Source organism: Elgaria multicarinata, chromosome 20 (assembly GCF_023053635.1).
Source record: "Elgaria multicarinata webbii isolate HBS135686 ecotype San Diego chromosome 20, rElgMul1.1.pri, whole genome shotgun sequence".
NCBI lineage: Eukaryota > Metazoa > Chordata > Lepidosauria > Squamata > Anguidae > Elgaria > Elgaria multicarinata.
The window spans coordinates 19,845,513-19,872,966 of NC_086190.1; the positions used below are offsets into that span (position 1 = coordinate 19,845,513).

At 45.9% G+C, this 27,454-nt stretch overlaps 1 protein-coding gene across 3 annotated transcripts in view; it reads left to right on the plus strand.

Moving 5' to 3' along the window:
• SPEN (spen family transcriptional repressor) overlaps window positions 1-27,454 on the plus strand; it is a 63,676-nt gene that overhangs the window by 7,140 nt on the left and 29,082 nt on the right. For 2 of the 3 annotated variants that reach the window (XR_010026349.1, XM_063145321.1), the window contains exons 2-3: window positions 10,058-10,378; window positions 13,454-13,930. Coding sequence is in view for 1 of the 3 variants with exons in the window: in XM_063145321.1 (XP_063001391.1) it covers window positions 10,058-10,378; window positions 13,454-13,930 (798 nt within the window). In the remaining 2 variants the exon portion in view is untranslated. Of the gene's footprint in view, window positions 1-10,057; window positions 10,379-11,547; window positions 11,683-13,453; window positions 13,931-27,454 lie in introns of those variants that run through there. The other variant, XM_063145322.1, reaches the window with a different exon arrangement.

Sequence of the window (27,454 nt, forward strand, 5' to 3'; positions counted from 1 at the left end):
GAAAGTTTCACCTGGTGAAACTTCTCATAAGGTGTTTTCCTTAATCTTCACACGTAGCTGTGACTTGGGAAGAGGAGCTTTGGCTACAGTTCCAAAGCCTGCTTCTAAATTGTCTCATTGGTATTCCTTCCCAACTCATTTTGATATCATAAAATGCTAGCATGTTGGACATTCTGCAAAGTGATCTGGCTGCTCCTGTTTTGCAAGTAGCCTGGCTACTTGAGAAAGGCATGCCCTGAAGCACATAACCTTCCCAAAGTAAACCTTGCTGCCTTGATCCCAAACACGCTTATTTGGCAGGGAAGCAAGCTGCTGGGAGTGAAATGGGACTTGCTTCCTAGTAATTGTGCTAGGATTTCAGCCTTAGACAGGATGAGTGCTCTACAAAATTCTAATTAATCTGACTTCGTTCCAGGAGTCTAGCTGACTTGCGTGAAACTGGACATGCCTGACGAGGTAATTAAAGGAGTGGAGGGATAAGGTTTAGGGGACAATCATTATAATCTCTAACTTCAGCTGTCACGTTATCTGTCAGATGTAAAATTTCCAGGAAGTCTGAAATTCTTCCAGGGAGACGAAAGACAATGCAGAGGTTTTCATAGCATCCCTTGGGATGTGTGTTGTGTGCTGTAATGCTTAGGCTATGATATTATTTATTTGAAAAGTTTTATATAAAACCTTAGGCAGCCTTTCTCAATGTGGTGCTTTCTAGATGTTCTGGACTGCAACTCCCATAAGCCACAGCCTGCGTGGCCAATGATTGGGCATGATGGGAGTTTTAGTCCAACACACCTGGAGGCTGCTGTGTTGGAGAAGGCTGGGCTAACGGGTTCCTTGCCAAAAAGACTGATGTATGAGGAGGTACAGAAGTGTCTTCCTTGTCTTCTTAGTCCACGAACATTTCTAAACTTTTGGCGTGGGTGGCGACTGGCAATCATGTCCTCATCCAGTCTGACTAAAACTTGACAAAACGAGTTCTTGACTGCTAATTACCTTTGCCAATCATCTGTGAGCTTCAGTCTTAAAGCAGAATAGACTAAGAAAACGAACGTAATCCAAGTATGTGTGCTTGAGAGACTTGATGGCACTGGTATAGGCCAGTCAGTCATTGCCCATGGCATGCAGGCTTGGTTTTTTGTGCGTGTCCCTCCATAATCTCTGGTCAAACTGGTTTTGCATGTTGTTTTGGTGCCTTAAGCTGTACCCTGAAAGTAGCCTCTTGAAGAGTGACTAGTACTGCTTGAATAGACACATGAACACTCGGGTGTGACCATTCTGGACATCTCTTGGATAGTCCCATGACAGGTGCACACACACACCTGTCCTACACACACCCCCAACCCCCCAGCCAACCCCTTTGCTCATATGGGGGAGTGACTGCAATCAGACTCCTCCATGGTTGCTACCCTGGTACTTGCTCTGAGCAACTTCAGTAGCTCAATAAGAGTACAGAGGTAAGCGGGGAGGGGACACCTCTTCAGTTAGTGCACAGAAGTAGGCAGCCTTAATTATAGCACTTCATTATAGCACTTCATGGTTTTGTGAACCGCCCAGAGAGCTTCGGCTATTGGGCGGTATAAAAATGTAATAAATAAATAAATAAATATGCTAAAGCTTAGAGAAAGGAACACTTGTTAAAAAGAAAAAAGGGGAGGGCGTCAAACACTTGAAAATTAAAGCCACGAACAATGCAGAATATATGGGCACAAGCAGTGGGACTTGTGAAACACTTCCCAAAGCAACGGAATCTAGTATGAATTTATGCCACTGACTGTGTGGTTACTTGTCCATTCTTGGGTTGTGTAGTTTACTGTGTATTGGGGTGCCGGGGGACCTTGGGTTGTGGTCTGCCGGCGCAACCCCAGCCTCGAAACACAGTTCTGGAAGGATCGCAAAAAAGTGCACCCAGCTACAAAATTGCATCCAGCCAGTGGGAAGGAAGCCTCCCTTTTGGTCAGCCTCCTCCATGTTGAGGATTCTCTTTGCCCTTGGGGGCAGGACTAGTCTTCAGCAAGCCATGGCCAAGTTGGCCTTTAAGAGGGCTGTGGAGTCGGCACATAAAACCTCCAACTCCGACTCCTTTAATTATATATTGACACAGGAAATAAATTTTCTCTATATTTCCTACATCGACTGCAAGCACGCAACTTTTTAGAACCCTAACCTGTTAAAGCCCGGGTCTAAAGGCTATAGCTAAGACATTCTGGGTTTTTTAAATTTTATTTATTAAAGAAGCCCAAAAATGAAAACAATGAGGTTATATTTTCTAAAATCCAAATAAACATCTCCTTTACTGTGTTACGTGATATGCTCTCATTAGACCTGTGTACAACTTGCACACGTTCTAATGAGACTCACACACACACACTTGTAAGGAATCTTTAGACATTGGTCATAGAGCGTCTGTGGCTAAGTAAGGTGATTCTTATCTAAATGAATTGCTTGACCTAGCCTTGTGATTGTTCTCAGTCCCATTCCTGTGTTTTTTCCTCATCTCTGTTTGAGATGGAGGGGTGAAGACATCTTGACTGTTGGCTGCCTCAAAATGGAGTCTGTACTGCTCACTCACAGGAGAGCTACTTCGTAACAACTGTATTTTATTCAGTTAAAAGTGAAAGTTTGTTTTTGTGCTTCCTTTCCTTCCTCCCCCCACTCACTCCCTCATACACCCCCAAAAACTCTTTCTTCCCCCCTGTAAGTTTAAGAAGTAACAGGGTAGATCTGGCTTGAGTGTGGCAGCTGTTATCTTTGGCTGTGCCCCCCCCTTGAGGTCCCAAACCCATATCTTTATGTTAGAATGGGAAAGCATAGGACTCCAACCTCTTTGCTCATGCTGCAAAGCCCGAGGGCAGTACTTTGTCCTTATTGTCCTGGGGGTCCAGTCTTTGAGAGAGGTTCCTTCTGAAAATAGCCTTATACATACACATTCCTATATGCACGTAGCTTCCTCCTCCTTTTTTGCTTGAGGATTCAAGTAGAACTTTGTCTAGATCCAGATGTGTTTCCTTGCTCTTCCAGTGCACGTCTTCTCATGCGGTCCCAACAGGTGCTCTGGCATGCTTTGAAAAGAGCACTCTTCCTCCATCACAGGAAGTCTGTGTCAAAGCATTTGCTAGTCCCATACCTTGTATTTAGTCTGATAGTGCTCGATCTGCATAATTGTGCTTCTGTATGCTTTCCACACAGTCACAAAGACTGTTTTTGTGCATAACTCCCAAGTTTTAAACCTCCAAGGCACTGGTGAGAGTTGGTTTCTAGTCCTTGCCTTGCCTTGCCCTGGTGCACTGGAGGAAACATTAAAAACTTCAGCTCAGTCCAGCCACAGGGCTGATTCTTGCTCCACTTCTTGATTCTTGAGTGCATACACCTGAATACAACATGTATGTGTGCCTTGGGAAGTGCTTGCATGCATCTCCCCCCCCCCCCCATGAACTTCCGAAGTGACCACTGTTCCATCTAGCTTTGTATTTTCTGCACTGACTGAGTTCACAGAACACAATAACCCATGCTCAAGGATTGAGTATTGGTCTTTTCTTGAAACATGGGCTATCGTGTTGTCTGAGCCCAGCCACACTAACAAATCATGGTTTGTTAACTATGAACAATCCATAAAGAGAACCCATGGTTTGTTGTTGCCTTGTAGACTGTGGGTTGTCCTTTGTTAATAAACCATTATTTGTTATTGTAGCTGAGTTCAGACAATATTTCAACCCACATTGCAGAAGCAATCCGTGGTTCAATGACAACCCACACTCAACCCTTGAGTGCGGGGTTATGTTGTCTGTCTGCAAGTCAAAATGATGAGGGGAAAATACTATGTGAAACCAAAAAAAGGAAGAGATAGTTTCTAGTGTTAAAAAGTAGAAAAGTTTTAATCTCTTTGTACAGATGTCTCAAACGTTTAAAAATGTATTGTTGTTACAAGACTTTTTGAGTAAAAGCTTGACGTTTCGGATCTGCCTATCCTTCAGGAGCTGATATAACAGAATAACATGAACTACCAAAAAGTCCAAATGAAGCAGTCAAAAGACTTCCTTGCGTTCTTTTTGCCTGTTGTATCTGCAGCAAACATTGTTCATGTTATTCTGTTATATCAGCTCCTGAAGAAGGATCAGCAGATCCGAAACGTTGAGCTTTTATTCAAAAAGTCTTGTAACAACAATACATTTTTAAACATTTGAGACATCTGTACAAAGAGATTAAAACTTTTCTACTTTCTCTTCCTTTTTTTGGTCTGTCTGCAAGTGGCTCTCCTGGGTTTCAGGCAGGGTTCTTTCCCAACCTGACCTGGAGCTGTTGGGATTGAACCTGAGACCTTCACATGCAGAAGGTCCCCGGTTCAATCCCTGCCATCCTCCAGTTAAAGCTGAGAAAGAATCCTGCCTGAAACCCTGGAGATCGCTGCTTCCAACCTGTGTCGACCATACTGGGCTAGATAGACTAGTGGTCTGGCTCCATATAAGGCAGCTCTCCTGCAGGGAAGAGAGACATAGAAAGTGCGGACAGGAACCGTGTGTGCTGGGGTGTCATTTCCTGGCGGTGCTCTGTGCGCCTTGGGGCAATGCTGTCCAACATGCCATCCAAGCCGGGCCTTTCCTGACAGGAAGGTAGGCCTGAATCTCCTTTGCCCCTCAGGAAAGCATGGGTGAAGAAGGTGTTGCCACGCTCCCCAGAAGTGGCACCGTGCTCACTGTGGCAAGTGTGCTTGTGAAAACCTGATGCCGTGTTCTGAGCTTAGAATGAAGGTCTGGGCCCCATAAAGCAAACTGTTTTAGCCTGGCATGCCAGCAGAATGCCTCACTGTTCTGGATTCACCTTCTTGGGGAATGAACTCGGTATGCACAAGGATTTCCCTTTCTTTGTGTGAGCTGCTTGCCTGACATCAGCTGAGTTAAGAGGTTCAGAACTTACTCCTGGGCTCCTATTACACGAGGGGGAAAGCGCTGGCAATTTATTTTAGTGTAACTATTTCTGGCGTATCTAGCCATATACAAGTAGATTAATGAAAAGTAACTGCTGGAATAGGATTATTTTCCTCTGTCTTATGCCTGTCACTAAGTCAGTTTACCTGTATATGTATTGCAGGTCTTGAGCTTTAATTTAATTAGGATTTCCCCCTCCCAAATAGAAGTGTTGATAACCATTACCTGCCTCAGCCCCTGGGAAATCGCCGTGTAGACATTTACTTTGCCCTTAGACTCTCATAGACAAAGGGGGGCACATAGAAGCAACCTTGGAGGCCATTTGGTTCAACCACCCACTTAATGCAGGATCTACAGTGGAGGATTCATGAGGTCAAGGCTCTCTCGGTGGCTACTAGTCCTGATGGCTATATGCCACCTCCAGGATCAGTGTGGCCATGTATAATGCTGTATGTGGGGGTGGGTGCTCTTGTGCTCCTACCCTCCTTGCAGACTTTCAAGAGGCATCTGCTTGGCCTCTGTGGGAACAGAGAGGAGGCCTTGGTGTGATCCAGCACAGCTGCTCTTACATTCTCTGGATGCCGCTGCAGCACCTCTGACTTGGTCACCTATAGCGGTTAGCAAGTTCCTACAGAAGATGTGGAACCAAGTGTTTTCCTCTCTGCAATTTGTGTAGAAATAGGGTTTGTCTAAAGAAGACAAGGTTTGTTTTACTTGTAAAACAGTGAATGGCAGGTCTTGGCACTGGGTTACCCCCACCCCATCCCCACCTACCCACACTATATTTGCGTGTCTGTGTTTTGCAGAAGTTGTGAATATAGTTTCTTCCCAATCAGCATTGTTAATTAAACTATTTTCTGCCTTGGGCCATTGGAGTCTGTTGCCAGCAAATTAGCAGCAGCAGTTCAGTTCTGCTTTCAATGGGCAGGCGGGCGGGCGGGGAGGGGGTGGGGGTGGGATCAGCATTTCAAGCCGCAAGCTCTTTCTCATCCCCACACTTTAAAGAGAACCGAATTGACCAGTAATGGCTGCATAAAGTGTGTGTGTGTGTGTGTGTGTGTGTGTGAGAGAGAGAGAGAGAGAGAGAGAGCGTGTGTGTGTGTCTTAGATATAGTTGCATAGTTGTGCCAGTGGAGTGGTTAAAAATATTAACAAAGAGGATTCACTGATGGAATATTAGCTTTTGAACTACCTACCACCCTTTCTCCATTAGCATGAAATGTCTTGCTTTGAAGAATGTGTCTGCATCATCTCCCCCATATATCTCAGTTGTATCTTTTCTGGGGGCCTCTTCAGATTTCTGCCTCCCCATGTTTCTCAATTTCCTCCTCCTCAGAATCATTTGTAGTCTATCTTCTTGATGATAGTTAACAAACTTTAAAATGCTGATATGTAGAGCATTAGCTTTGGTTGTTGTGGAACATGATGAGAGAGTCTTGGGGTCTCACCATTTCTCCAGTTCAGCCCCAGCTTGTCTCTCTTCCTGGTGACACGTTAGTCTGAGGGTGCCGGTGCCGATGAAGAGGTTGGTTTAATTGAGCCAGCACGGGGTGGGGGTGGCTGGGAATCCCATCTGCCCTGGGGTCTATTGTTAAGGAAGAAATGTGTGCATGGAGGGGAAGACACAGCGGTGCTGTGAGGCTCCTTGTACCAGTAGCGGCCTGATCCAGGTGAATAAACGGATCATGTTTAAATCATGAACAGTGCTGGAAAACCGGATTAGCGTGGCTTTATGGAACTTGTTGATAGTGGCTGAACGATTGAACAAGGGGGCACCGGGTTCTGCTTTTAATCTCCTGCCTTCCTGGAGGTGTCTTCTTGGAGCCTTAAAGGAACAGACTGGCCATTCTCTCCCTGGCCAGACCACTAAAGAGAGGGCTTTGTGCCTTCTCTGTAACAAAGAGGGTTTCTCTTGCAGAAGTAGCTTCTTGGATGCCACCAGAAAGCCAAGCCTATCATGAAACCAGCTCGGCAAAATGTGCAAGTTACTTATTGATTAGCATGAATTATGCAAGCAGGAGAAGGCTGCTTTAAAGCGCGCGCGCACGCACACACACACACACACACCCTACCTTTGCTTTTGTTAGGCTTTTTAGAGCTGACATTCAGCAGCACCCCCCATCTACCCCCACCGCCTGCTTGGTTTTTGTTCTGTTTGCTAGCGATTGGGAAATAGCAGCCGCCTTCTTGAAAAGGCTGACGTGGGTATAGACTGGAGAGATAGGGAGTGAACATTTCACAAGGGACGCTCTTTCGGCACCAGCAAGGTCATGATGGCTCCTGTCCTTTTGTCTCCCCTCTCAGCCTGCCGGTGCCTGGGCAAAGGTTGCCCTACGCCTGCACTCTTCCTCTGTGGTCCTTTGCAAACGCCCACGTTGCGGTACCTGCCAACGCCGCCCTGCAAAATGCCCTCTTCCCCGTTGTGCGCCCTCCGGCAGCCCTTCAGAAAGTGCTCCTTTCCTGGTTGTGCATTGTTCTGCTGCAGCAACCGGTCCCGTGATGCGGCATTGCAGATCTCTCCTTCTCCCCCTCCCTCCTGGATCTGATAGCATGAAGCAATGCAGCTCCCCTCCCAGCAGCAACGGCCAACGCGGGAGCAGTTTGGCCATTGGCCAGTGGGTGGGGCTGGGCCGGATCACCAGGCTGATTAATCTTTACGGTGGGTGACTAATGGGTGCGCACAATTAAAAAGACCCGGGCCGTGCTCGGCCTCCGATCATGGAAAGCCTCCTGCTGGCTTAGCTGCAGCCTCCTGGTTTTTGGTGGGGCTGGAGCTGTGGGGGCTTGCGCCCCCTCCCCTCCTTGAAAAGCAGCCACCACACTTACCCCCCCCCCCCCGCTCGTTGCGGGAGAGAGCGCCCTGTGCCAAATGGGTGCGTGCCCTTGGGCTCCTAGGCATGGGCAAGCAAGTATTATGCCATCTGCGCTGGAGCCGAAGGTGTCAGGGCTTCAAGCTCTGTGGTGGGGATGTGGCAGCGGCTCCCCCAGCTCTGTGCTGCTTTTAAAACTGCTCCTCCCTCTCTATCCTGCGTGTTGCCTTTTGCCTGCACTTCCCCCTCCCCCCCCCCCCCGGCTCCAGCCTTTCTCAACCTGGTGCTCTCCAGATATGTTGGACTACAATTCCCACCACCCCTAGCCAACGTGGGCATTGTTCTACTCCTTAGAAATACCGAAAGCTGCCTTAGGCCAGTTTTGAACCCTTTGTTCATCCAGCCCCGTGCTGAGTACTCCTGACTGCAAAGGCCCTCCAGGCCCTCTGGTTCAGACCTCTTTCCTGCCACCTGCTCCTGGAGACATCAGGGCTCAAACCCCTGAGACCTTCGGCATGCAAAGTATGTCCTCTGTGACTGAGCTCCCCACTCCACGGATTGGTTATGCTGACTCCTTGGTGTCTGAGGGGAGACTCCGCACCGCAGTCCTGCTGCATCCTCCCACCATCTGGTTTCTATAGTGCTTAACATGCATTGAAAACCAAAACATGCTCCACCCTTTGCACCATGCTACCCTTCTTACAGTCTTGGGCCCTGCTGGGGTGCAGAACAAGTGAGGAGGAGTGGTCAAATGCCACGATGGACTTGTGTTTCTACTCGCGAGCAATGGAGCTCCCCGTGGGTTATGTTTAGTAAATGTGGGTGTTCCATCTGTCAGTGGCTTCCTTGCCTTTCGTGGGGGAGTCCGCCACGTCCAGGAGCATCCTCTTCCTGTGGATTTTTTGTTGGTGGTGGTGCCAGTTCTCACACATCCATGTTGATGAGTCCTGTGGGTTTCATTGGTGCTTAAACCTGGAGACAGAATAGCCTTGTGAGAAAGGTATAAATCCAATCCTGTGTAAACTTCGACCTTATTGGCACGTAATCATAAGTGGGGCTTGTTTCTTCGTTTTCACTTAAGCAATCTGATCTTGCTTTTACTGACTGAGGGCTGAAAAAACCCAAGTGCCTGGGAGTTTGACCCAGGCAGTGCTTGTGCTTAGACTTTCTAATGCGGGCTCCTAAAAACATGAATCCAATGTGTCAGCATTAGAAGTCTTTCTCCAGCCCTAACAAGTGCATAAAGGGCAATGAGAGATGCGTAAAGGTTGTCAAACCGACGTTGTGGCACTGTCTGTCTAGTGAGAGAAAACTGCTCATCGTTTTTCTCCAGGTTAGTTTATTTCGCATATCCCTTTGGTTTAAAAAAAGAACATTCATAAGGAACATGTGATTTTTATAGAACTAACTATATCAGATGAGTTGGAAGCTCAGAAGAGCTTGCTTGCTTGTTTTTTGATATTCAGAAACTTGTTTGAATGATTCCCAAAACATTTTACCCGTTCACAGCCTTGTCCTGTGAAAATACTACAAGATTTGTAAGTGAAGCAGAGCGAGCTGCAACTTTCTTGCTTAATGGTCATAGGCTACGTCCAGGCCTTTACACCAGGGCTGGAAACATCGCGGGCACATACTTGGTTGCCCGCGTGTGCCAAATCTTGTTGCTGGTATCCAGGAACAGGAAATATTTTAGTTGGCTGTTCTCCCAAATACCTTTCCAATCCTGGCTTAAACCATTGCAGTTGACTTTATTCAGATTGTAAGCCTGTGGGGCAGGGCTTTATTCTATGTTTTAACATCGTGCACAGTGCCTTTGTGTTCTTCTAGGCACTTAGGAAATAACAAATATGAGCAATTTCTCGGGTGAGAGCAGGATGCAAATAAATACATTTAATAAATCCATGTTCTACTCCAGTCTCGTTATTTTAACATTGGTTGAATTAAAGAGCGTTGCAACGTGTACGGGATCCCTTTTTCTTTTGATATAATTTCCCATTTTGATGACACCTTCTTGCACATATTGGTTAAATCTAGGACTCGTCAAAACTGAAGAGCCACATTTTTGTTTTATTTAATCTTTTTTAAAGTACATGGTGCTAGAAGCCTCAGGGGCGTTTGTAGGCCACGTAGAATTTCTTGCTTATTAGAAATTCAAGCCAGGATCTGAACTACAGTTACTTGGGTGTAAGACCCACTGCAGTAAATTCCAAACAAGCTTGCATAGGTTTGCAATGTCAGTGCTAGAATTTTCAGCCTACCAAAATGTGGCTTGATACCCTGTTTTGTGTGAGCCTTAATACATATGATTTTCTCTCTCTCTCCTAGATATGGACGTGTTGAAAGTGTCAAAATTCTCCCCAAAAGGGGATCAGAAGGCGGCGTGGCAGCCTTTGTGGATTTTGTGGACATCAAGAGCGCCCAGAAGGCGCACAACTCCGTCAACAAAATGGGGGACAGAGACCTTCGGACGGATTATAATGAACCTGGAACCATTCCTAGTGCTGCTCGCGGATTGGATGATACAGTTTCCATAGCATCTCGTAGTAGAGAGGTTTCTGGGTTCAGAGGAGGTGGTGGTGGGCCCACGTATGGCCCACCACCATCACTTCATGCACGGGAAGGACGCTATGAGCGGAGACTTGATGGGTAAGTTCCAAGGTTTCACTAGGCAGGTATTTTGTATTTGATGTGGTGAGAAACACAAACTCCTGTATAGGGCCCCCAGATGGATTTAAAATTTGGGGAATGATCTGCGTTTCCTATTTTGGGTTGGAAACGGAAGTGATTCCCATCCCAGTGGCTGGTAATCTTGTGGATCCGTAGAGGATGTTTCCTGCAGCCGGTTGGATACCTGGTCCAAGACGGAAGACTTCTTGCGGCCAGCCGTGATGATGGAGCTATTCTTCTAGAACTGACCGGTCCCATTTCTTGGATAACGTTAAGGCCTTACTCGGATGTATCCGTATCAGGTGGAGTTACTTTTATTACTGCAAGTCTCAAAATCCATTACGGAGTATCTTCAGAATGTAGGATTTGCACAGTCCTGGCAAAGCTTCATGCCTAGTTTTTTCAGGGTTTTGTTGGTGTATGTAGTTTATGTATAAAATTGGATTGTTACCAAAATTTTCTAGTAGGCTTTTAAAACACACCCACACCCACACACGATGCATTGTCTTGGATTCTACAAACAACCTCTAGCCGTGGGAATACGTATGGTATGGTGAAGAGTGCAGAAGTCAGCTTTTGATGGTTCCTCCTTTGGATCTACATCACTTCCGCATATCTTGGGATTACTGTTCCTCATGGTATTGGCAGAAATGAAGGAGATGGACGCTGCTAAGTCTTGGAAGTTACAGGCCATCTGTTAAGGTGCTGGAATAATGGCTACTACCTTGAATTTGTGGGATGGTACACAGCCAAGATCCCAGTGGCCCAGGGGAGTGGATTACTATCTAGCCTCGTTAAAAACGCATTTTCCACTGTACAGTTCAAAGGCACTTTAGCTTTAAAGACACTGGGTTGATTATCAGCTTGTGGATACATCAGAGGAAATTGACTTGGCTGGATGGTTACAAAGATGGACAGAGGATGCCTCCTAGCCAGCAGCGAGGCGTTCATTCATACCTTGGTGCGTTTTCTACCAAGACTTAGGGCTGCAGAGACACTCTGTTGGATGTACTTAGAAGCGCTTGCTGTCTGAAGAACGAAGTCTGGGTTGCAGAGCCCTCCTTATGTTATTCTGGGACATCTGGCTTCCAGTGGATTTTTCCCCCTCTTCTCACTAAGATTTTTTTTTCTTGCTCGCTCATCTAGAATATCATTTTGACACCCTTGGCCACTAAGAAGGTGGATTACCCCTATAAGAGGGGCCAAAATTGGGGAAGTTATGTTCACAATTCTCTCCCTAGATTTAATTGGGAATATAGGTCGTGTTTCCACACTTGGAAAAGGTTGGTATGTCCTGCCCTGTGTATCTTAGCCCCTCTCCTAACCCAAGTCAATCCCCCTTTTTCCACTAACTCCAGTAGTAATTAGTACTAATAGATAATCAGCGCTGCTGTAGTCATTAGATTTTCAGCTCTGCTAGTTCTTTTGTCTGTCTTCTGTGTCCTTCTAATGGATAAGGAGTATTTTACTCTAATGGTAATTCTTCTGTTACTCTATCATAACAGCTCTCACTGATTTAACATTCCATAGGGTGCAGAGTGCTTGTTGAATTTGTTCTCTCAAAAAAGGAAGGAAGGAAGGAAGAGAGCCCCTGAAATAAAGGAATATATAAATGTATGAACACACACTTTGAGATAGTTTGCATGCAGCTGCACATTATTGTATGTTATGCATTTTAAATGCCCGCATTGGAATTTTGTTTCACATTCTTGTTAGACAACTCTGAATTGTTCAAGAGGCAGGAATTCAGAGAGGCAAACACCTTAAGATGCACCAATCTCAGGGATTACTGGGCTTGGGCCCCAGATGCATTTGTAGCAAGACAGAGAAGTTTATAATCAAGGAAGATTCTAACCCACTCTTAAGACTGGAAAAAATAAAACAATTCCATCAGTTTTGATAGAAGATCTACCCTGAGACCCAGCAGAAGAGGAGTAACTTGTGTGTTTTGAGTGTTTGTGCATGTGTGAGTGTGTGTGTGAGTATATGCAGAAAGTGTGCTTGCACTGGATAGAGAACTGAAGTAGCTGCTAACTGGTTTTCAAGGAAGACTGTTCAAAGGGAATGGTTTAAATTCCCTCTTCCTAAATTGGATTATTAAACTTTGTAACTAACAGAGGCCACTGTCTCTATTACTAAATCTGCAACCATTTGTTCTGGATTATTTAACCTTTCCCCATGCCGCTAAAGATGGGCCGTGCAGATACCCTTCTAAATTAGAATACTAAACTACCGTTGTCTTTCCTTTCAGTGTTAAAACATGGTCATAGGCAAGAGCTGATGAGTATCCTGGGCCGTAAAGCCATCTTAGACACAGCAATGGTGTTCTCTTTAACTCTGGAGCACACCGTAGACCCTGGAGCAAAGTACTGACTCTGTACTTGATGTACAGAAACAGCTGCAATTAGTTTTATTTATTATTAAAATATTAAGGCCTCACACTTCCTTGATCCAAAGCTGCTTACAACCCCCCCCCCCAATATCTCACCAATCAATTGGCAGATTTATTTATCTTTAGCTCATTGTGGGGGGCATGCTTCTGTCTTCTGTGGCACTGAGCAATTGTCTATACCTTGATGCTGGTAATTACTAGGATCAATGTACAGAGGACTCTAGATGCGCTCACATTGTGTCCTAGAAATCTTAGATGCAAAAATGCATAACAATTGGGTTTAGTTTTTTGTTTTTTAAAAACGCAGCAAAACAAAACCCCAAACCCAACAACTTGCCTTTTGTGGGCTCCTGTGTTTCACGGGGGCTTTTAAGCTAAACATTTATTTAAAACGACTGAATTCAAGTTTGAATTCTGCGGTATAGATCTCTGGTCATGAAAGCCCAGTTTGAGCGGTGAAACAGAGTCTGTGTTCTGTCTTGGTGTAACTGAGAAGTCGTGTGAAAGGACCACACTCATTTGTTTTGCTTAATAGGTCACTGTCATTTAGAGTTTTTATTATTTGCAAAGATAGCCAATGCCACATTAAATGTTTGTGTGATGTTGGGACGCCATCCTCCCTCTCTGAGTGACACAAATATTTTCCCCCCTCCTAAATGCAGGGCTTCAGATAACAGGGAGCGTGCTTATGAACATAGTGCCTATGGACACCATGAACGGGGGACAGGAGCATTTGATCGGACAAGACATTACGATCAGGATTACTACAGAGATCCTCGGGAGCGGACTTTACAACATGGACTCTACTACAGTTCTCGGAGTCGCAGCCCGAGCCGCTTTGAGACTCATGACCCCCGTTACGAACCTCGGGCCCGGGAGCAGTTTACATTGCCCAGCGTGGTACACAGGGATATCTACAGGGATGATCTCACGCGGGAGGTACGAGGTAGAAGGCCAGAGCGGAATTACCAGCACAGCAGGAGCCGGTCGCCACATTCATCCCAGTCGAGGACCCAGTCTCCCCAGAGGCTGGCGAGCCAAGCGTCAAGGCCTACCAGGTCGCCTAGTGGCAGCGGCTCCAGGAGCAGATCTTCGAGCAGCGATTCCATCAGCAGCAGTAGCAGTACCAGCAGTGACAGGTATGCTAATGTCTTGCTGGCACGTTTTGCTCTGGGTCCCAGTATTGATCTCTTACCTCCTCCCCACCCCAAAATAAGGCATATATTACTGAAATGTCTTTCTGTTCTGTCTCCCCCTCTGCCTGCCCCCCCTCGTGAAAAAATCCTGCCCCCTCAGCTGAGGAAGAAGGTCTGGGACTGTAGTACGTGTCCCCTGGATTTAGTTCTGTTTTAGGCACATGAAAGCTCAAATGGCCAGCAAGAATAAATACATACAACATTTGAGCTGTTCCAAGAGTTGAAGGTGTTGTTGCTTAAAGCCATGCAGTCCTAAATGGCGCTTCCTGGAACAAGGGAGACATGATTGGTTTCAGATTGCTTTCCCCACTTCTATTTAGGACCCTTTGCTAATGATTCATTATTCTTCTGTCTCATTTCCATCTCCAGATTCTCTTGCAGCATCTTTTGTTTGTCAAAGGAAGCGCCACACCGCTCTTAATTCACAAACCCTGGGAGGTGAATGGTCTGTTAGTATAAACTGTGGTTCTAGCTGCACAGGGCACTATGGTGAAATAGCGCTGTTCAGGCATATCAAGGAATCCTTCTGTTGTTCTTTGTTTCAATTACTAATGGAGAGTTACAGGAGAATGGGAGGAGTATTGGAATAGAACGCGGGTCATCCGAAGTAAATGTCAAGTGAGTGTCAGGTTGCCAAAGGTCATGAAAGCCAAACTAGGCTCACTGGTGGAAAGCGTGCCTGAATATGGACATATTCCTTAAAAGGAAACACATAGGATGCTGCCTTTATCCTGAGTCACACCATCAGTCCCACCTAGCTCAGTTTTTCCTGTGTCGACTGTAGTGGCTCTTCAGGTTTCAGACAGGAGTCCTTCCCAGCCCTATCAGGAGATGCTGGCAATTAAATTTGGGACCTTCGATATGCTCGGACAGTGAGCTATGGCTCTTATTCCAAACCAAACACCTTGGATTCCACGTTTTGGGTCTTTTGCTTTAAAAATGCACAAGCCTGACTCTAGGCTCTCTCTGGGATTTAAACGGGCTTATAAAACTGCCAGTGCTCCCAATGCATGTGAATAATTGAAGAAAATTAATTTTGGAAGTTGCAAGCAGAGGACTTTGCAAAAAGTGGCTCCTAACTTGCAATAGTTTCATGCTTTGGGTTCCGTCAAAATCTTCACTCCTTGAAACTGTTCCTCTAGTTGCAAGATCATTAAATTTGAGCCTTTTGACAAGATTTGTGTCAATTTCTCTGGCATACTTGCCAAAACCTGTGATGAGTGTCTTTAAGACTGTTCTGTCATATCAGTCTTTTGAAGCCGTCTGGTACTCACGGGGAAGTCCAGCTTTTGAGATATGCTACTTTCAGAGAGTAACATACTTAAAACATAGTGTTGTTTTTAGAATTCAAGAAAATCAGTCCAGTGAATTCCACTTGAGTTCATTCTTTTTTATGTGTGTGTTTTTATGACATAGTTGCTATGCACTTTAGAAAACAATTCTTCTGTGGTGAAATTCACCCTTGTCATAGAACAGATGGACTTTGCTGGAAACCCTTTTTGTTAATTACTTGTGTGTCTATCTTAAAACATAAAGATGAAAGTTCCTGTTGCGGAAGTTGCTAGGAAAAAACCAGCATGACTAGACACGAAGACTTTCTGAAAGTTGGCTTGCCAGAGAGGTTTTGTTGGGTTGCTGCATCGGACTTGTCGGCCTCATCTCCCGGAGCGAAAGCAGATATTGGCAAACTTAATTTCATTACATAATACTGGCCTTTCCCTACCGTTGCCCCCTCCTCCCTTCCCTGCTCAAGAATTTGCCAGCGAGGAATGAATCATTGGCTTAAAATGGTATTTAGAGGAGGGTGAGTGGGTTAGCCGCTTCCTGTTCATGGGGGCAATTGGGAAAACAGCTTCAGAGTTTAGCCTCAACAAAGGCAGTTTCAAGTGCAATTGCTCCAGCTGAGGCAGCCGGAGTGGAGAACTGCAACTGGGACTGTATGGCACATGGCACAATGGCTCTATAAATGTAGAAGGTATGTGTGTGTGTGTGTGTGTGTGTGAGAGAGAGAGAGAGAGAGAGAGAGAGAGAGAGAGAGAGAGAGAGAGAGAGCTGGTATGCTTTCAGAAAAAAGAAGTGGGCACTGAGGAACAGCCTTGTGTGGAACAGATGAGTGCTGGGGTCGCCGGATCCGCTAAACCAGTGACCGCATGGGCTCCGTGGAACACGAACTGAGCATTTAGTACTCCTCTCTCTCTATTGCCTGCCTTTCCCGTATTTTTCATGGTGCACACAGTCTAATCTAGAGGAACCCACCAACGCAACCTCTTCCTTCAGGAGCATATCCAGTTTCTTTCTTAATCGAACACAGATTCCACACGCACACACACACAGACCCCTCGCAGTTCTTCAGAGGAAGGGAGCCTTGTTTCACTTTTTAAACATTTCTCTCAGGAGAAAGAGAACTTCCTTAGGTCAGAACCCTCGTGACGAAGCGGCCGTGCGCTGGCTTCGGTTACAAAATGAGGCTGTCCGTCCTGAAGCCATAAAACGGCACCCTGCGTGTGCTGCTCTCTAGTTTTGGGTTTAAAAGCTGCCCGGTCATATCTGCCTGCCTTTTGTCGGGTGAAGCCCCTCTGAGTTGCGCCGTCTCTTCTAGAGGTGTTAACATTCCTTGCCTTAAGCCGCCCCCTCCTGCTCAGCCACATGGAATGTAGCTCTCAGAGGCGGCGGGTGTGAGAAACAGGCTCTGGGTTTCTTTCCAAGGCGGCTGAGTTAGGAGGTTTTATTTCAGTGGGGAAGACAGTTGCTCACTGCTTGCACAGCAAATCTTGGACAGGTCCTGGTCACAAAGGGTTCGAGAGCGATAGCCATTAGTCTCCTGCAGCAAAAGGTTTTGGTGGCACCCGAAAGACTTACAAATCTTACGCCATAATGCATTTGCCTTCAAGCACCATAGGTCCTTCATCGTTTTTACAAATAGAGTTGGAACTTACGACAAAACAAACAAAAGGTTCCTAAACACCTCCCTATAAGATCAGTCGGCGTGGGCTCGCCGTCCTCCCTTGCTGCGTACAGATACGACGGCTGTAAAAAGGTGGCCAAGCCAGGCGCCAGGTCTTCTTCTTCTGCAGCCAATCTGCGAGGCGCTTCCTATTCTCTGGGAGCCGTTGCTGTGTCCAAATAGTGTAGGCAACGCAAGGCACTCCTTGTTTGTGTCTCCAGAACCAGTCTGAGCTGGAATCATCCAGTCGGATTTGGCCGTGTGCCACCTCCCGAGAGGCGCTGGGTGATATGGACGTCCTCCCTGCCTGCCTGGGTGTGTGTGTGTGTGCTGTTTGTTTTACAAAGCAGGAGGCTGAGGGGACGAGCAAGCCTTCAGCCTGTGTGAGAGGCAGGGCAAGAGCCCAGGGTGCCGGCAGATTTGCAGGGTCAGCCAAATCCAGCCTGGATATGCATTTTCCAGGCCTGCTGTGGTGCAGAAAACCTTTCAAGCACCACCTAATTTCCTGTTAAAAGGAAAAAGCCTTTTGAAGTGCTGCTTCTGTGGCACCCGCCTCTGTAGCATATTAGTCTTTGCTCTTCAGTCATTATGGACGTGCTCTGTTAGCCCCTGGTGGTTTTTCTACAACAAAGGGCTGAAGATTTATTTCCCCTTTCCCCGCATTTCCTGAAATGTTGAATTTGGCAGCTGAAAATAATGGGCTTGGACAAAGCTAAACTCCCTTCTCCTTCTCAGCCCCCAACCAGGAATAGGAAATGTACTTCAGTAGTGTGTGTGTATAAACACACGACTCTGTATTATTTGGGGAGTGCTGGGGGGATTAAATGTGTATGTTGTCCTGTTAATATTGTCAGAATTCCGCCCCACTCCGTGATTGCCGTCGTTTTGCATGCCTCTGCTTCAGTTTGGCTGGCTGCTGGTACTTAAATCATTTCTTCAGCATTACCTGCTAATAACTTGATGGCTGCATAGCTTGTGTTTTGTCAAAGGGTTCCTAAGTGGTGGTGTTGGTGCTACTGGCGGCATTACGTCTGGAAGGCCAGTATGCCTCATGTTTCCCAGCGTCGGCTGAGTCAAGATGGATGTTTTCTTACATAGCAATAAACCAGCTGGAATTCTTAATCTTAAGATTGGAAATTTAAAGGAAGCAGAATGGAGTTGGGAGGTTGCTGTGTCAGGAGTCTGCAGCAATTTCCAGTCTGTTTCTGGGCCCAGTTCAAAGTCCTGATATTAACCTTTAAAGCCCTAAATGACTTGTGGCACGGTTACTTGAAGGATCACCTCCTCCAACATATACCTGCCTGGACCTTAAGAGCGTCAATAGAGGCCCCTCTCCAGGTTTGCCCACCTAATGAGGTGAAGCCTGTGCCTAGAAGTTACGGAATGCCCTCCCCGGATAGTCTCATCTGGCGCTTATGTTAGGATCTCCATGTGGAGATCTTTTTGTTTTTCTGGCTATTTTAAATTACATTTCAGTGCATTTTAGAACTTGGAACCACTTCCACTGGGTTTTATGGCTGTTCGATATTGATTGTGTGCTGCTCTGTGCTGGTTTCTATTCTGATTTCTGTTTGGTCTTAAATTATATGGATTATTTTTAGTTTTTGGTTGTAAGATCAGGCTGCATTCATAACCCAGGGCTTGTTCTTGGCTTACGGCTCTGTCTTGTCAAGACATCCTAGTTTGCACTAACACAATCAGGGACAGAGAGTCCTTGGTTTCTTTAGCCACTCCCACTAGAAGGAGGAGCCAGTGGAAGCAGTTGAACCAGATGCACTAACATGCTAGCTTGCTCATGGTAAGCCAGAATGTAAAAAAATACTTGCTTATTGTGATGTCTGAATGCAGCCCATGGCCAGTCCAGACCTGGTTGGTTTTAAATTTTCATCTTACTTTTTAGCCTGTTGGCGTGCTTGATTACAAGCATTCAAACTTTTAACTCAACTTGTTTGAGTTTTTATCACATTCTCTAAAATCCCCAGTGAATGAAGTTTGAAAAACAACAACTCCTTTTTAAAGTGTGTAAACAAAACAAGCACAATCTCTGTCTTTTCCTTCCCAAGGGAAACGCTGGGTACAAAGTTTGATAATCGTCGCCAGAAATCTCTTCGAATAGGTTTGCGTGTTACTGGCCAAAGTTGGTGAGGTCATGACTCTTCGCATATAGACATAGTTTGGGTCTTGGAGGGCAGATTTTTCAAGAGACGATGAAATTAGGTTTCCCTTCATGCTGTTGGTATGATCCGCCTTTTGGAGAGTAGCATGCTTTTGTATGTCTAATGGACAGAATCCAGATTAAAGGAGATCTGGATCGATCCATGTAATCAGAAAAAGTGTAGTCTTGTCTTCCACTCGCACACATCTTCCTTTCATTATGACTTAAATAATGGGTGAATGTGTTTGTTTGTTTTATTTATAACATATGTCTGCTGCTCTGGGCAGCTTACAATAATCATAAAAAACAATTTAAATACAAGATAGGACTTAAAGCCACTTTGAATCTGATGTGTAACTGAGAGTGAATGGAGTGGAAATTTCTTTTCCTAGCTCTGCTTGTGGATTTTTTTTTTTTTGGCCACTGCATGGCCTTTAGAGCAAGTGAGCCAATACTGGTAATTTGATATGTAAGCAAACTTTCAAATGATGTGTTCTCCTTCAGGCATGGAGTGAGAAGTGAATTTGATGATGTGACATGCCCAGGTCACCTGGATGGGCTTGGAACTCTCTGGAACCCACAAATTCTGGGCCGTCAGAGCGCTCTGCTTGAGCCGTCCAGAGTGACAGAAAGATATACAGCGTATGGAATGTAATTTCCAAAAAGAAAGGCTTGTTTTATCGCTAGCACAGTCTCTTATAGCGTTTATGCGTTTCTTATGTATCTTGTGATTCATCCCACTTCTGTTGAAAGGAATAAAATTCAATCTGCAATTGTCATTCAGAGGAGTGTGCTAAAAGATGTGGTAGGAATAGTTCTCCTTCCCTTAGTGTGGCACCTGAGATCTCGTTAGTAGGAGGCTTGCCAAGTGACGCAAGATGTCACTTGATGTTGGTTCCTCCCAAGAGGAGTTGTTTACTTGCTCGGTATGTTCTGCAGAGAGGATAGCTAAGGGTGAGTAGTTAAAAGAAGCCGCTGGGGCTGGTACAAGTGTTGTAGTCTTCGTCACCAGGACAGTTTGCGGCCTTGTCCTGTATGAAATCCGCAATCCCAGCTATTGAGAGAATTCTGATCTTGTGTGTCTCAACTTTTCCAGCAATACAGGTAGTTGGGACCAGGGAGAGGAGGGCCTTCTCAGTGGCTGCACCCTGGTTCTGAAACTCCCGCCCAAGGGAGGCTCATCTTACCCGCTCTCTAATAGCTTTCATAGAATCGTCAATCCCTTTCTTTTTAGGAAGGCTGTGGGACCATAAACGGTTGCTCTCTTTTTGAAGTGGTTTAATTGATGTGGTTCAAATATAGTTGTTTGGTTTTTCTTTGCTTTTTCAATATTGTACGACAGCTCTGTTGTGTGTTTTGTTGTTTTACTGTTTTAGAAGTCACGTTATTTTAACATATGTTAGCCACACCGAGCTTGCTGAGGAAAGGAAGGGGGTATAAATGAGTTAAATACATGTTGCCTTCTCTTGAAGCATCTGTACCTGATCGGTCGGTCTGCCTATCTGTATTTTGCTGGCCATAGGCCAAGACAAAATGTCAGTTTAGTGACACCAGTTTCTACAGGAGTGGAGGGTTAAACGTCTTTGAACAAGCACCTGGTCAGCAACTAGCTTTACTGGAGAGGCAGATTTGGGTGGGGTGGGGAGGCGGTAGCGGCCCAGGCAGTAGGAATCCCCTTCCTCAATTTCTTGATATTCATTAATGAACGATTTATGAAATGGGTCAATATAATGTTAGCTTGCTGTCTACAGATTACCCGGTAAAATTGCTGATGTCGTTTTAGGGCAGTTTCATTATCTGGGCTAGAGGCAATTGGTATGGTGTTCTGTACAGGGCTTTCCGCAGAATTCTTGAGGCCGGGTAACCCTGAGAGGGGAGGGAAAGGGCCGTGCTGGGAGTTGACACAAACTGTTCTCGGCAGCATCGTTTCATCTCCTGGCCTAACAGGGTTTTGGCAGGCACCACACAAAGAGGGCTGGAGCCTGACTTTTACTATGACCTTAATTTCGTGCCGTGTTCTGCCGTTTGTTTTTACAACAGCAGGTGGGGCGGCAACTTTATTTGCCTCCTAACCTTGTCCAAGGACAAAACGGTGATGTCAGACAGCTGTGGGGTTCAAATATACCCCACAGTGTTGAGAGAATCCAGAGAAATGCTTCTGGAGGAAAAGCTATGGTCAAGTGCTTCTGTCTTCTACATGGGTGCCTGTTTGTTGTATTTAGAAATACTCTTTTCATTGAAAGGGGGCCTGAATGGCAATGCTGCACTTGTATTGCTTCGTAGACTAAAATAAATAAATGAATCTGTGCCACCTCACCTCTGTCTCCAGTTATTCCTAGAACACCGGAAGCCAGTCACCTGCTTACCTGTAGGGAAGGCAGTGCTGTCTGCAAGCCACCAGGTTGGAAAGCTTCTGTAAACTGGAAGGCAGGTCCGTCCGTCCGTCCATCCGTTCCCCCCCCCCCCCCCAGATCTTTCAGGTTGTCAGGATGCCCCAAATAACTAAAGTCAGGGTGGTGGAGATGGCCAGAAACGTCTAAGGGAATATTTGCCCCACTGCTTTCTAGTTTATATACTTAGAATGCCAGGTTTTCAAGAACAGTTCATTTTGGGAGTTATTCTGTCCCAGTGTAAAGTGTGTAAAGTGTGGTGGCTTCCAATCCCTATTGATCTGATCCCATGTGTGGAATTAGGCTCTGGATGAGGAGAGTTGTAGCTTGCATTTTCAGGGATGGAGAACCCGTTAAATTGGTCCACTGTTCATAGAATCATAGAATAGTAGAGTTGGAAGGGGCCTATAAGGCCATCGAGTCCAACCCTCTGCTCAATGCAGAAATGTTGCATTATTATTATTATTATTATTATTATTATTAATAATAATTATTATTATATAGTGCCATCAACGTTCGTGATGCTGTACAGAACAAAATAAAACAGAATACAAAATGTTGGAGATTGATGGATCCTGAAGGATTCCTGAATATTCCGAGAGATTTTCCAGCCACTGTAACTGGTAATCCTATTGACGCCTTGGTTGATCTGTGTAATGGGGAGATGGCCCAGGCAGTGGACACAGTTGCTCTCAAGCGTCCTCTTCTCGGGCAGAGCACCAGCTCCTTAGTTTCCTGAGGGGTTTAGGGCAATGGTGAGTCCAGGCTGATGGAGAGAAACCCAGGACAAAGCTAATCAAACAGGCTAGAGCTCATTTTAGGGCCTGTTCTGTGGCACTGAGGGCAGCAAAGAAGTCTTCCTTCTCTTCCCTGCTTCCCATCGGATCTGCTCACTGTTTGGGATGGTTAAGGAGCTATTACATTCTGGGCTCCAGGCAGTAAGGAGAAGTCTTTTGAAACCTGCTGAGATGAGTTTGCAAGACACTTGGCAGATAAAATTGCTCGCTTGCACTCTGACTCGAGCAGATTCTGGTAAGATTGAGATAGCTGCTTGTCCAGTTTTGTTGGATAAGTTCCAGTTCGTTCATCCTGATGACATGGGCCATTTCCTCGCAGGTGCAAGGCCAACCCTGTGTTCTTCAGATCGCTGCCAGAGGGTGGCTGGACAATTGAGTGATGGTCGTAGGAGGGCTGTGTTCTGCTCCTGCTTGGGCTCTCACCACCTTAGATCATTGTTGGCCAGATTTTCATCTCCTTTTAAGTAAGGTCGTGGGGTGAGTGGTGGCATCACAGCTCAGGTTTTCTCAAACGAAGCTGATTTCCGGAATCCTTTCCAATCTGTGTTCAGCCCTGGTTTTGGGATAGAATCAACCTTGATCGCCTTAGTCGGTGACGTATCCTGAAAACTGGGTAATACAGGTCCCTGTTGATCCTGCTGAACCTCTCATTGACATTTAAGACCATCAATCGAGGTATCTTTCCATGGCATTTGTCGGTCATGAGACGTGGAGGCCTTGCATTGCAGTGGTTCAGTTTAGCCGAATGCTTCCAGAAGGAGGGATTGCCGCAGGAGTGCTCCTCAGACCCTTGGCTATTGAGCGCTGGCAGGTCTGGGCAGACCTCAGGCTTGTGGGATCTACTTCATTTTACCTTGAACCCCGAGATCCACCAACGAGAACCTGGTGCAAAAGGTACACTTAGAATTGAAAAATCCTGAACCCAACAATTTGAAGACCGGAATGAAGCCAACAACTAAAAACTACTACTAAAAACGAGAAGGATCTTGGAATTGTTGTAGATCACAAGCTGAATATGAGCCAACAGTGCGACATGGCTGCAAAAAAGGCAAATGCTATTTTGGGCTGCATTAATAGAAGTATAGCTTCCAAATGATAGAATCATAGAATAGCAGAGTTGGAAGGGGCCTACAAGGCCATCGAGTCCAACCCCCTGCTCAATGCAGGAACCCACCCTAAAGCATCCCTGACAGATGGTTGTCCAGCTGCCTCTTGAATGCCTCTAGTGTGGGAGAGCCCACAACCTCCCTAGGTAATTGATTCCATTGCCGTACTGCTCAATCGCGCAAGGTACTGGTTCTGTTCCGCCCTGGTTAGGCCTCATCTAGAGTATTGCGTCCAGTTCTGGGCTCCACAATTCAAGAAGGATGCAGACAAGCTGGAGCGTGTTCAGAGGAGGGCAACCAGGATGATCAGGGGTCTAGAAACAAAGCCCTATAAAGAGAGACTAAAAGAACTGGGCATGTTTAGCCTGGAGAAGAGAAGATTGAGGGGAGACATGATAGCACTCTTCAAATAGTTGAAAGGTTGTCACACAGAGAAGAGCCAGGATCTCATCTCGATCCTCCCAGAGTGCAGGACACGAACCGCCCAGAGAGCTTCGGCTATTGGGCGGTATAGAAATGTAATAAATAAATAAATAAATAAATAAATAAATAATGGGCTCAAGTTACAGGAAGTCAGATTCCAGCTGGACATCAGGAAAAACTTCCTGACTGTTAGAGCAGTACGACAATGGAACCAGTGACCTAGGGAGTTTGTGGGCTCTCCCACACTAGAGGCATTCAAGAGGCAGCTGGACAGCCATCTGTCAGGGATGTTTTAGGGTTCTATGATTCTAACCCTTCTGCACAAAAATCCACCCCACCAGCCTTCCCCAACGTGAAGCCCTCCAAATGTTTTGGACTACAACTCTCAGCATACCTGACTATTCATGGTGGCTGGGGCTGATGGGAGTGGAAGTCCAAAGCAGCTAGGGCCCTAGTTTGGGAAAGACTGCTCTAAGCTTTCTTCATTGCAGCAGAGTAATGTACAGGATTGGGGGTGGGGAAAGTAATTTGGTGCTGCTGTAAGACCGTTGGGAGTCAGAATCCTTGTTGCTGCCCTGCATTCAGCCGCCCACAGAGCGGTCAGTAGACCTGCCTTCTGCTGGCTCTTGGCCAAGGGCAGGGGTGGGCAACTCATGGCTCTCCAGATGTTTTGACCTACATCTCCCATCAGCCCCAGCCAGCATAGCCAATAGTGAGGGATAAAGGGGGTTGTAGGCCACACATCTGGAGGCCCACAATTGCCCACCCTTGGCCTATGGGGCATCCCAGGACTCCAGTGTCCATGTCCGTGTCCCTCCCACCACTTCTGCTTTTAACACCTATTTGAAGCCATTGTGGAAGGTCATTCTGTTGTTGACGCCCAGCTCTTTCCATTTTAGCTGATGCCAAGGGAGCTGTGGAAGTCTTGGACCCTTGCCTGGATCCAATGAGGAATTGGATGAGGATGAACAAATTAAAGCTCCAGCCTGACAAAATGGAGGCCTTGTTGGTCAGACGGGCCCACTCTGGGTCAGACACATCTTCCCTTCTCCATTTCGGTTTAAGGTCTGAGTGTTTACCTTTAGGACTTGCTCTGTTCCAAATTCTGCTTATTAGAGCCAAGACTCAAATTTGGGATAATTAACGTGCGCAACCTGTTCCCTTGTAATACAGTACCAGTAAATCAAGGCACTGGTGGTTTTTTTTGGCTTGACTAAGTGTCTCTGGACTCCGCTTGAGTGTGGGCTGATTCCTTATGTGCTTATTTTTAGCCAGGGGAAAAAATGCAGGAGTTGTTTATCGACACAACCTTAGTCACATGCCTTTATTAACTAGTAGGACATGACACACAAGAGCCATCAGCTGATTCCCTGGCTTATGTAGGTCAGAGTTGTTAGGACAAAGTTAGTTCGCCTTGGTGAAAGGATATGTTGGACCTACAGATTGTACTCGTGTGCACGGCTTGCTTGTTTCCTGAATTTAAATTTCACCCTGTTTCAAAAGCTCGGTGAGGGTTAACACTACTTATTCTTCTGAGGTAGGTCCCTAGTTTTCCCATTTTACGGACTGAGAAACTCAGGTTGAGTAATAGCAACTTGCCAAGGAAGAAAGTGAATTCCCAGGCTGATCTTGGTCCAGGAGTTCAGAGCCCCCCTCTAGCTAGCTCTCGAATAGCTTTTTGGGAACGGAGGGTAGAATTAGTTGCAATTATTTCTATCTACATGTGTCTGAAAACAAGGGCGGATTATTGGATCACTTGAGATTGGCTCTGTTACCATTTGTGGTCTAATCAGATTAGAGTTCATTAGAAAGGCACATAAATAAAATTGCTCTGAGGTCATTGGTGTTTTTCCCCCAGCAGACCCATGTGAAATGTTCATCTTGTTTGCGATGCAGCAAGCGGAAGCTTTGGGCTCCTAGAACCTGTTTTTGGTTTGGACGAGCTTGAATGTGTGAGAGTTCAGGGTTTCTTGCGAACCGTGCAGGCTCTGATGGAAGCTGCTGGTTAAAATGAGCACTGAGTAGACTTGTGGTCAGAGCTGCCTTTGTACTGTATGGCAGAAAGAAATCTGTCTCAACTCTGTCTCAAGGGAATACATGAGATAAATGCTTCACGTTGGCTGAATTTGCATTGAAGCTTGTGATCCATTTGCAAGTTAAGTTAGACTGATAGCTCAGGATATCTTCTGATTTCTAGATTAGGCACTTTGGCCCAAGGATCAAATTGATGAGAAGTAGGAGGCCTTGGGGAGGATGCAGAATGTGGAAATTTCCACATACACCATCCATAGACCGCCCCTATCCTGACAGATGTGGCATCTTCTCCACCACTCAAGCCTAATTGTGTGCTTTATTTGAAAATAAAGCGGTGAGAGTTTAAAAGCGCCCTCCTTCCTCCACCGTCTCATGTGCTTCTTGGAGAATACGTCTAGCACATAGGTGCTCCTCACCTCACGTTGCGTGAGGCACACCTTCCTGGGCCTCTGTCGCTTGCGAGGGAGCCGGTTCTGTCTTCCTCTGTGCCTCCTTCCCCCTTAGTTAACGGATCAGCTATTAACCTGTTGTTGTAAAGTGTAGTGGCGTTAAACTGTGGGCTGCTGTGTGTTTTCCTTCTGTGGCTCAATTTGCAGTTTTTAAAGTGTTTTCTTGCCTGCAAGCACAGTTGCTTTTAATGTGTTATGTGCTTCAGTGAGTGAGTGTTTTGTTCTCAGTTCTGCCTTATTTTTACATCTGAGCTTCCTAGAGAGAGCACGCTCGTTGTGTTTTTCAGCGCTACTAGAACATTACCTCGGGTCACTTAAGGTACCTGTGCTCTTGCCGTGTTGACTGAGCTATCGTGATCAGGGGCTGTTTGAGTTACTGTTTAGTTGACCTGTACTCTGAGAAGGCAACACTTTAGTTTTGCAGATCATTGCTGAACAGAATGGCGTTTGGTCAAGAAACTACGTGAGGTGACCCTCTGATTCTTGTGTCACTCAGCCTGCCAAAATACAGTCCATGGCACAAAATGGATATATGCCCGGTGGAGTCTTGGTAGCAACAAATCATTAGTCCCACCTCAGAGACGCTTGGGAGCGAGAGCGAGCGAGTGAGAGATGGGGAATTGCTGCCTTGCAAACAAGTCCAGTGTTTTACTCCACAGTTTTGCAGGCCACGTGCCCCAGGTTAGTACTTCGTGGCAAAAGGCAGCTGGGGTGAGATGGGAAGGAAGAAAAGGGAATAAACTTCTGGTTCACAAAAGCTTCCCTCTTTGGTCACCTGAAGGTGATTCTTGCAGGCAAGTAGCCACGGCTAAACCTGAACTGACCGGTGCGTCCAAAGAGCTGCTTTAGCCATTCCCAAGAGTGTTCGTGTTTTTTGCCATGTTTGTATCCGGCCCTTCCGAGAGATGCAGGATGGCGTACGTGGGATGGGTCCATCTTTCTTTCTTTTTTAAAATCGTCACAGCAGCTTTGTGAAATAGCCTAGGCCAACCTTTCCTAACCTGATGTCCTCCAGACTTTCTTTCTTTCTTTAGAATATTTATATACCGATCCCCATTGAAAATTTTTGGAGTGGTGTACAAGATAAAATGAAAATAAAAACAGAATAAAACAGTTAAAACAAAATTTAAAAGAAGCAAAAACAGAGATTCAAGGCTGCATATTATTTA